The 11427-nt window shown below is 37.1% G+C and overlaps 1 protein-coding gene across 1 annotated transcript; it reads left to right on the top strand.

The window, feature by feature from the left end:
- Window positions 1-8035: 8035 nt before the first annotated feature.
- Window positions 8036-9433, top strand: Smp_200380 (uncharacterized protein; the record flags this gene model as incomplete). Its single annotated transcript, XM_018793492.1, has 1 exon — window positions 8036-9433. One exon carries the CDS (start codon window positions 8036-8038, stop codon window positions 9431-9433), a length of 1398 nt encoding a protein of 465 aa, XP_018647998.1.
- Between the last annotated feature and the right edge of the window lie 1994 nt (window positions 9434-11427).

The raw sequence follows: 11427 nt of genomic DNA, 5'->3' as shown, positions 1-11427 counted from the left end.
TACAATTAAACAGGTATTCCCAGCTTTAGAGTATATGTTCAATCTTGTGAAGCTTTATTTAGTTTGTTAACCAAGTATGACTCTGAAGAAGCACGTTGTAAGTAAAATATAGTAGCTCCATCCCTTTGGGTGATTTGGTCTATCATAACCCAATACAGTAGAAAACCATAAAACAAGTACCAGTAATAATCTTGTTAGACTATAATCGTAATTCGTTTTACAGTGCTGTAGTGGTTCTTCCACTAGTTAGTTTGATAATTTCTGTAATGTAGGTTAAATCAGCGTTATTGACAGAACAATTAATCACACAACTGATTTGCAATTCACCAAATTTTGGAAGCAATTGAGGATGTGGAGTACAATGTTGAATCCAAAGATTTGTTTAAATAAACTAGTTAGTTACATTGTTTAAACTGACTTTAAATCAATTTGTTATATCCTGTGGAGATTTATGAATGGTAACTTTGAGAACTATTTATGGACCAATGTGATATGTACATCTCCTATTATATAATTGTTAAGTAACTAAAGTATCCATATTCGTGTTCCTCTTGTTATAAGCTTTGTTTTGACTTATAGACTATTATTATACGATTTACCATTCCTGAGTTATCCCCAGTCTATTGATTACTGTTCCCCCTATTCACAGCCACATTTGGCTAAATCTTGTACAAATATTATTTTCTATTTTATGGTACGATGTGGTCAGTTTGTTTGATATATAAACCAGTATGTTCGAGAATAATGATTCATATTGTAGACGCTGTTATTGGCGTTCTGGGCTTAACCGGCTGGGCTAGGCAGATAGCAGGACTGATAAGTACTCAAGACTGCACACACGGCTTTTGTGTATCATTGGACGATCAATAAATTCACTGTTCTCTAATAGGCATACTCAATCGATATAACACAATTGCAAATCATTTTTAATAAAATTATATTTTAAATCTTCACTAAAAACTAAATAAATGGCAAATGTGTGTTATCATGTTTTATATCATCAATTTTCCCAAAACTTTTCTGTCTGTTGTCGCGATTCCGACATCCTAATTAAAGAATAAAGATGAAAATCACAAAGAGATTAGATTGACTAGAGTTTCTGAAGAGCAACATTTGTGTATTCTATCACCACACTGAGTTGCGAAACGTCAGAAAATCTTATTTTTCTACTCATTGGCATATTACAAATGTAATAATTTATTAATAAATAGTTCCATTTAAGTGTATTTTAATATTATTCATGGGAAGACTAGTAAATTGTCCGATGTTAATTATAGCCTTCTTTTCCTTTTGCTTGTCCTCTTTAGATGTCATTATCTCGTTCTCTTCTCCAGGGATTTTTTCACTGAATAAATGTGTCGAATTAAAACGTGGTGGTTCATGATAGACGGTTAGATTCAGAGTTCCACTTGGGTCTATTTTGGCTAAACAATCTAAAAATGAATGCCCAATGAGTTTATTTTTATTTCCGAAGGTGGATTTGATGTGATATGAGACTGTATTAATCATTTCAGATAAAGTCCTTAGGAACGTCTTTTTGATGATGACAAAGGTATCGTCAACATTCTAGTTGTACCTTTGCCAGCTGAAAAGCCTCTCCAATTACTATTATTTCACTATCATACACTAACTTCTGTTCTTTATTGCTCTACTTTTTTCTTATACGCACTTTGCATTCTCTATCTCTTCACACTCTCATTGTTATTTTGTAGTGCATAGGTATTTGGTCCCCCTTTGTACCAATATTTATGTGTTCAAATAAATAAACAAAAATGAGATTGACATGCTCAATGTCGCATCTCCAAATAAGATATTTTTTATAGATTGCTGTATTCGTTATGCATGTGATCATCACTTCAATAAACGAATCTGTATCGTGATTGCCAACTAACTATAATGACCAATTTCTATTCTTTGAACAGGATTCTTAAATACTATTAACTTTGTAATGCTTTCGATCCTATGCTCCTTACGGCTGTGAAAGAGTTTGTTTAAAAGGTACTATGTTAACAAACCCGCTTGTTTTGGTGCAAAATTGTGATTTCCATACTGTGCCATAAAACCGAGGCGATAACTCGTCTGTAAATTCCTTCACTGACAGCTGATAGAAATCCCGATGCTTTTTTGTCAGACTTATTAGGAGCCATTGACACAACATACTATCAGTTTCAACCCCTCAAAAGTCCATGACAGCAAGCATTTCGGCCATCAAGAAGTGTTCTGTTGAACTCCAGTGGCTGTTTGATTTTATATGGTAATTGAGAAACAAAGGTTTACTTCGAACGTACAATTGCAACCAAACTATCCTACGGGAAGTGGTTGGTTAGCGACTTCCAAAGCAGATCCAAAACTTTGAGCTCATACATAGAGACGAGTTCAGAGGAGTGATTATAGCCTTCCACCTCTGATGAATAAAAGTCCATTGATACCTCAAAACGATGATTTTGATAACGCTAAAGTCTTGTCAAAATAATTTTGCGAAGTATTTTTAATATTTCCTACCTCTTTAGGAAGACATTATCGTTTGACGACCACAACAACTTAAACAAGACAAGTCCAGAGATGCTGAAAATATTCGACCTCAAATTGTCAATGTTAAGGAATAATGTCTAGGTCGGTACTAGTGCACTTGTCTTTACCAACAGAATTATAAACCTAATCTAAAATTCTGGACTTAAAATAATGTGACCACTTAATCTTTCAGACTCCGATTCAAAGTCAATTCATCATCTGTACTGGTCTGTTTTACCTTAACATCCAGTAGTTGCAGCTAAGTAATTCTGTATAACACAATTGGGACAGAATTAGAGTAATAAGTTTCATATTATACAATAAGGGGTTATAGTTAGTGAACTCATTTCGATAGCTGAGCCACATCACCTCAACTCTGTCCTTCCGTGTTCACTATATTTGACTTTCTCTTTGTCTTCAATGTCTAATGCGAATCCTCTCAGTTATCACATGTTTGGTTTCAAGGATTGTATGCTTGACGATCAGTACCTCTGAATATCTACTGGCGGACAAACTTACCAGACAACTAATAATATTATTTGACATGTATCTGAAGCGATGTAAACTGTCGGGCGGTTAGGAAGATGCAATTATTTATCCGGAATACAAGACTAGGGGGTAAATACTTATTAATTACAACCATTCAGTCTGAATAACTGGTATAGTTGTGAAAATAATGTAAACGGTTATTCGGGATAGTAGTCGAAGTCTTGTGAAAGAAAATTGACATTTCGGCTAAACAACAGCAAGTTTTTAGGGAAGGACTTCCACCTTTGATTTGTCCTTTTTTGAAAGGGAACGCTTAACTCCAAGAAAGATGGATGTATAATAATAGTCATATGTTCCTATATATATGTATGAAATGGTCTTAGTGCCTAATATCTTTTGGATTGAGTGTACAGGGTGATGTTATTTTTAGCATCAGTACCCTATGGAAGTGTATTTCAAGTATATTTTGCTTATTTTATACTTATAGTTAGTATGATAGTACCGCTTTTGTAACTTTTTGTGCGAGATCGGATGAACGTTCATGACTATTATTGTCTTTTAGTGACCGATAAGCCCCCGAAATAATCATTTCCATAGGTCTTCGACATTGAAGTTGGCTTTCGTGGTTTTACTGGGCTCGCCCTAGCCAAAGGCTCCCTGTCACGCATTCTCATCAGATCACCTTTGAAGAGACTGTGCTTCACATATCTCTCGACGGCTAATTAGAACATATACTTCTCGAAGCATCAGCCATCCCAATATATCATTCAATTCCTTCATTCCTGACTCTTGGATTGGCTTCTTTCGGGAGCCTCAATTAAAAGGATGCTACAAACAACACCGTTGTCAGACTCTCGACATTCGTAATATGTTTATATTTGGACTGAAAAGCAAATGCCAATAAATCAGAAGACACAGAATTACTAGTATTCTTTTAATTATAGATCTCATAGTAATTTTGATAGATCTAACGAAAAACTTCAGCAAATCCTCTCACATAGGACCTTAATTAAATCCGGAGAATTTTAGAATAAGTTATCGGATAAGAAGCTGTATAATTGAGTTTTTCACCTGCTGAAGGCAATGAGTTGGAAAAAACCGTTCTTCATCAGTTTGAAAGTTTGCAAAGAAAGGAGATATCCGAGTGACGATGCTAAGCCCCATTTAATATTTTGTATAAATGAGTTATACAACTCTGTGAAGTCATTACTTCCAATTTTCATTATCTTTGTTAAAAAAGTTGTTAGTTTACAACATGTCCGATAATGTACGAATATGAAAAGATTTCAATCCACTGGTGGGGTGAGCGAATTGATGGTGATTGAACGACCTTCGCAAAGTTGTAAATTTTCCTAATAATGAATTATTGCAAACTAGCTATGGTGAAGACCTATATTTTTACACACTAAGGGAAACAGCATTACCTATGGTGACTGGTTATAAAGACTCGAGGGCCATAATCAGTAAAAACCTTAGAGCTTCGAGCGAGTGCCAGGCGCCTGTTGTCAAAGGCTCCTAGGTCTTACGATGGTGTGGAGGTAACTCCAATCCACCCATATCTGTAGGTCAGGACATTTTGTTTAATTTCAGCTCTTTATGGTCTAGTGGAATGTCACGAACAAATGGTATTGATGCTTATTCGTTGTACAAAATAACTCTTTATATCATGTTCGTAATGCCGAATCGGTTTCATTTCCTACCGAATAATCCTATTATAAGCAAAACTAGATAATTCGCTGAGAACGAAGCCTGCACATGACCTTAAAAAACTACAAAAATAGAAAAAAGGACGAAAATAGCTTTGGCGAAGAAGGGATATAGACATTTGTGTATCAGAATACTGCTTTCAGTACTTTATTTTAAAACTACATATACTCCTATGCTCCCAGAGTCTTTTTGAACCACATCCATTTATGCAGTTCATTGTCCAGTTATACCAATATTTACGCCTGAATTTTTCAACTTATTAGAGTGCTCTTGCTTAAAAAGTACCTTAATAAAAGAAAACTGGACTAAAGAGTCATACGCTAATTATTCCGCCACAAATGACTCAATTTCAGTAGGTATGAACATCATCTACTCTGTTTTTCTTCATTTCTTTTTCTTACCCTTCCTTTCAGCTCCATCGATATATGCCATTGAAAACATATATGGAACGGGAACATGATAAAGAATAATCGAATTAATTACTGTCGGAAAAATGAACTGCCAAGGTAAACCGAAACCCACTAAGGACCAAGAAGCACCCCTCAGCGCTAAAACGCGAGCCCCAAAACATTATTTATTTATACACGATATTGGATTCGATGCGTTAGACGCTGACCGCGGCATTTCGCCCTCAAGGTCGTTTGTTTCCCTCCCGACGGTAAGTACGACTAGTTCTCCTGCTGTTTGGACGTCAGTCGAATTCGAATTGACTACGCATTTTATTTAAAACTTTATTGATTTATCACTCGTTGTCCAGTTCTAACCATCCGAATAAGTTGACCCCAATTCGAGTTATCTCCAACCAACCACTCAGAAGTTATCAGTAGCCATGTTTGTACGTTATCTTTAGTATAACAGCTTATTGTCAGTGAATGACTACTGAGAATTATATGTGACGTATTAGCGGCTCCATAGCTGAAATTCATGACTGAGACTTTGATAATCTATATAAGATGGCTCACCATATTGTAATCTGTTTTAACACGGATTTTTGTATTGAAACAATTATTCAATCTTAATTTTCTTACTACATGTTTATGGATTATTTCATAGCCAAGTACCTTTCGCGGTGGCTATGACGGTACTTCAAGGTTGGCCATATACGCTACTCCTACCAAAAAATTACTCAGCTTGATACATCAATAAAAGCGCTGACTTGATACTTTACGGACAGACCAATCAGATCGAAGGTAGCAGTTTAAACTTTTTGCGCGAATTCCGAAATGTTATGACATTGGTTAGTACTGTCTAAAGAGCGAAGTCATTTAATCTTTCTTACACTATAAGCTACCTAAGATTGTTAAACACATATGTTTTGCAAACAGACGGTCGATGTGATGTTAGTAAGAAGGCTAGATAATAAAGGGAACTAACTCCTAATGCACAATGGATTGGCTACGCTAAATACTAGTTGACCGTCCCTGACATAGTTAGGGGTCTATAGAAACAATCGTTGTATCTCAAGCCTATCTGTACTATATAACATGTCCAACAGGATAATTATTCAGAAGTTGCCATCTGTAAGAACAACTAGAATGTAAATTTTGTGACCACCGGTTGTGAGCTGCACTTTGTCTGACCTGTAACTGATGCCCGCATTTGGATGTGCAGTCAAGTTGGTCATGACTTATAGACCATCTTACAATAAAGAAGTCAAATAGTCTAAGGTCGTATCTACGGCGTTCTTGTTTCCCACCTACACCGATCCTATTACAAATAATCCAATTGTGGGTCCATTTAAGTTAATTGATTGTGTAGAAGCTATATAACGCTCTGATGTTTTGTGTTTTCTGTAATAAATTGTTCATTTGTGTCACCTGAATTCTGACCGGCTTAAAAGTAGTTCAAGGTCGTCTGTGAATTATAGTCTTACCATGAGGGCTCTGGCTGTGCAAACTAGTCAGTTTACTATATTTATCATTGCTTTCCCCTTTGTTTCCCATTCATTCATTTTTTACCTGACTTGTTTTCCAAGCCATTTATCTAGTATGACAACTTCCCCATTTGTTTGTCTGCAAGCTTGTGTTTTAGAAATTTTCCTACGTCTCAAGTTTACTTTATCGATGTTCTCCCTTTCTTGTAACCTTGGATATTAACCAATGAGTACTTGACAGGCTAAGCAACTATTATGTCATAGAGGTCTTCAGTCTTAACTGTCTTTGGACAAATCACAACGCCAGTTTAATGCAGCCTACGCGTTCGCATAATATGTATTAGTGATTCAATGTAACTACTCTGATATGCAAAAGCGGATCACCCCCCAGAGATGAGTCAAGTGAATATAAAGAACAAGTTAGAAGCCTACTGACTGGAACTTCGACATTAGACGGACAACCATTGAAGTTTAGAAATCGTCGTAGGTTTGTTAAAAACGAAACCCGTCGTTTCCGAAAACTAAGGTTACATCACGTTACCCTAGAGTGAAGAGTCAAACAGCTTAGTTTCTGAAGGAAGGTTGGGAGCATTCATCGAGAAGTCATCATGCTACCAAATTAATATTCATTTTAAAAACAGACTGTGAGTTTACATAGACTCCAGCCATTCACTGGATGCACTAATTTATATGTACAATATACATAAAGGAATCAAAAATCCCAAGTGTTGAAAGTGTGCCTGAGTAGCTACAGATTTACTAAACACATCATCCAATCCGATAGTGACAACCGATTTCGTACATATTATGTAACTTCCCACTCATATTTCCAGCTACGGTATCGAACTTGAACTTTTTAGGATAAACCTTTGTTAATCTTCACTTAGAATGCCTTGAGATGTACATATTCGACCAGTGTTCTAAAAGTATTAGGCGTATACACTTTGTTTGCTCATTACATTATCGATACCACGATTTCTTACCTTTTTAATTCGAAACAATGCAAAGACAACTAATGATCTTTACTCTAAGGGAGGTATTGCGCAACTGGTTTTTAGAATGCTAATAAGACATCTGAGATACACCCATATCTATAAGTCCGGACCCACATTTCCGTAACGTACTTGAAACAATCGGTAGCAGGCCTGTACTCTCAATTATCATATTCATTTCACCAATTTCTTGGTAAAATAACCACGACAATCCCTTAGTTTTAGAATGATGGGACTTAACCTTATATTATTCCGACCTTAATAAACAGCTTCACTGCTTAGCATTTTACTTAGTTAATCTTCATTAATTATTCCCCCTACACTTTAAATATTTCTCAGATCTCAAAGTTACGAGCATTCGGTCGTATCACTTATACATCAGCCACCGAAATGATCCCGAACAGCTTTTGATTTGATGCACAAGGTACTTGTAACTAATGAAAGCTAATCTTCTTAAATAGTGATGACAGCTTTATCCAGCTTGTGCAATATCCAACCCAAAATAACATGGTCAAAGTACTACTGTACACTCAAAGAAATTCAGACTGTCTCACCCTTTATTTCTCTTCATGGATATGTACACTGTCCGTCGTGCGGGAACCATTTAGATAATGTTCAGTTCCTAAAGCATATCTTAGCACATTTGTTGGTGAATGAACTCGAACTTGGTTCGCTAATGTCTTTCAAATTCTGCACAGAGTGCCTATCCGTGCCGAATGGAATCACTATGACCTCACACCATTGGATCCATCGGCATGTAGAACAGCATACACCTCTGGCACTAATGGATGGTTGCTTTGTGTGTCCTATTTGTGAAAGTAACTTTGTATCACTTATAAAACTTGCTGTACATTTATACGAAAGACATGTGTATTTAGACTCGCCTTATGTGTGCACAATATGTTACGGATTCAGATCATCTTTTTACTGTGAATTGATGTCTCACTTTCGTGACTGCCACCATACAACGAACCACATATTCTGTCCGTATTGTCTAAAACATTTTGAATTGTCTATTCTGATGAGTATAGATCTGGGACTACATACATTTGATGCACGGGCGTTTTACATCCACGTTCGGCAACATTGGGAGCAAACTACGCATCGATGTACTTCTTGTCGTCTCGACTTCACACATAAAAGGGACCTTCAGTGGCACGAGTATTTAGACCATTCTGGACATCCTTTATCAAAGCCTAGTTGCGAAAATAATGCTTGTGAACTTTCGTCTCACTTACCCGATGACCAATTGTCTCTTTCCTACTCAAATCAACTAGTTGCGCACACACCACGCACAAGACTGAAGTGTTTAGAATGCGGAGAGCAGGTACGTCACCCAGTACATAAGCATTTCAACATGACACTAAGTTGTGCTAGATGCAAATACGCTACATCATGTATCGTTGCAGCTAATTGGCATTGGAGCAAAGCTCATTGTGCGCCACCCATACAGCAGTTCTCTGTTCCTAATGATACGCAACCTTGGCACATGAATATCAACACTGCTGCACAACACGAAACACAATCACTCAGCATGGTCAGTGCGTCACTTTATGATCCATGTTCTTCATCAACTACTCATGCAAAGCGATGTAGAAACGAGCATGTACCTGCAGGGCTATTTGTTAGAGGATATGTAAGATGTAACTGCGGCTTCCGCACGATGGTCTATGACCTAATGGCCCGTCACTTAGCAACGGAGGGCGAAGGACATGATCTTGCTAAGTTTGTGTACAACCTCCGGCCGTCATCGTTTCTAATAGTCGCCCGTCCTGCGAAGACATTGCGCACCTCCTTGTGGTGGCAGAAAAGAATATCCCGGTTACCCCATTTCTTGAACTCTGTTGGACTATCCCAATAAAAATATTTTTATGTATATAGCCTGTTTTTGATTGTCTTGGTGTTAAGATTCTTGTGATTTTTTAGCATATTCGGTGTATAAACACAGCGTTTTAGACTAGAGTTGAAGTGCTGTTCATGACTAGTGTTTAGATCACCGTCAGTCCAAACGAAAAGGATTGTTGAGTTAGTATTCTCGAGTGCCTTGCAGTCCCGACGTAATAATTAGTGCTTAGCAAAACATATTTCAGCTGCTGGTAATTCAGCACAGTCGCTGCCTCCCATTTTCTACGCCTAAGAATTAGCAGGTCCACTGACTACATGGTAAGGTACTTGAATTGTTTAATCACAAAACGACAACTATGAGGGTGCCCTGTGAACACATCTACGTACAAACCGTGTCAATATTATCCCTATCATCGAAGCTGGGGCTAGTTATTTCTTAGAAAAGAATACAACACCCTCACAAAAGTTCTATCATTATTACACAACTATAAATCAAATCCCAATCCCTCTTGGATACCAGACCACATTCATGATGATCACGATATAACATTGCTCTTAAGTGGTTATCCAAGAAATGGCGACTCAATGAAACACCTTTAGAATTATAAGAGCAATGGTAGGCCTTATTTTTCTAAAAACTGACGTTTAATAACCAGCATTTTACTGAATAACCGTCCTAAAGAGACAAACCACATGCCTCTCTTGACGTATTTGGTGGATAATTATGTGAGTTTACGTGTTAGCTGCAAAGATAAAGTATTTTCTTTTTGGCATAAAGTTCCCCATTACTATTTGCATGAAAAGAAATATGTGTAAACACAGATTACATAGTAAATTAAGCGCCAATAACACAAAGGACCCTTAAATTCACCGAAGGCCAGAACGACAGTTTCGACAAAAAGGCATTGATGGAGGGTTCGGAAAACCACATGACCTAAAAATACAAAATGATAGAATTCCCATATTAAGCCGAGCCTGTACTGACCAGTTAACGGACTTCATATTTTTGCACTTTTAAATAAAACTAAGAAACAAATATTGGAAAGGTTTGACGAGTTAATTTTAAATTGTTCATATCTGAAAAATGAATTTTGACAACGAATGCACTTCACATTTTGGGGTTGTTTACGATCAAGACCAAGCAACTAGCTAGTTGGATTTACGAGCTCATTGGTTGAATGTTACATATTGGGATATGTAAGTATATCTGAAGAGATTTAAGTGGAAAAAACTAGATGTAAAAACAAGTCAACTGCCTATGTAAGTGTACTTATAACATTATGGTTTGATCGGATAGCTTCGAAATTCCGATGAAAGCATTTGTAAGACAACAAGCGATTTCATTTACTTGTGTCACGTTGTTCTAACTCGGATATACTAATCAATAGGGATAATCGTTACCTACATACCACTTCAGCAGCAAAAAAACAGTGCACGGAAAATCTGAGACTTTAAGTCGTTATTTAGTCACTAAGACTCAGCTTTATTAGCTAGAGTTTGATTGTTCCGTCAATTTGTTGTTACAAATATATACATGACAAATACCTAGGCAATATTATATATATATATATATAGAGAGAGAGAGAGAGAATATTCCTTACCGGCAATTATTCACATTTTGTCCTCCAGGACCACCAACACGCATTCCTAAGCCGATCCCGCCCATTGGATGCCCACCGGGACCGCCTGGAATCATTTGCCAGTTCGGTGGTTGATTATGGGGTGGTTGAATATTGTTCAAAAACCCACCACCCATAGGTTGATTTGTATTGAGCATTCCTGGAGGGTTTGATGGCATACGTTGTGGCATTGACTGTGGTGGTTGTTGCAATTGAGGAGGTACCATGGGTAAACGCATACTGATATTCTGTTGGTTGCTGGGAGGAGTCAGTACATTTGACACCTGATTGTTAATATTTAAGCCCGGTTGTAAGAGCATAGCCGGAGCCCGTGTTGGCGTAGATGTTGGAGGCATAAGTCGCGGGTTCGACATGAAAAACGGAAAACCAC

Source organism: Schistosoma mansoni, chromosome 1 (assembly GCF_000237925.1).
Source record: "Schistosoma mansoni strain Puerto Rico chromosome 1, complete genome".
Classification (NCBI taxonomy): Eukaryota; Metazoa; Platyhelminthes; class Trematoda; order Strigeidida; family Schistosomatidae; genus Schistosoma; species Schistosoma mansoni.
The sequence above is the reverse complement of the archived record's forward strand: the minus strand, read 5'-3'. Positions and strand labels throughout refer to the sequence as shown.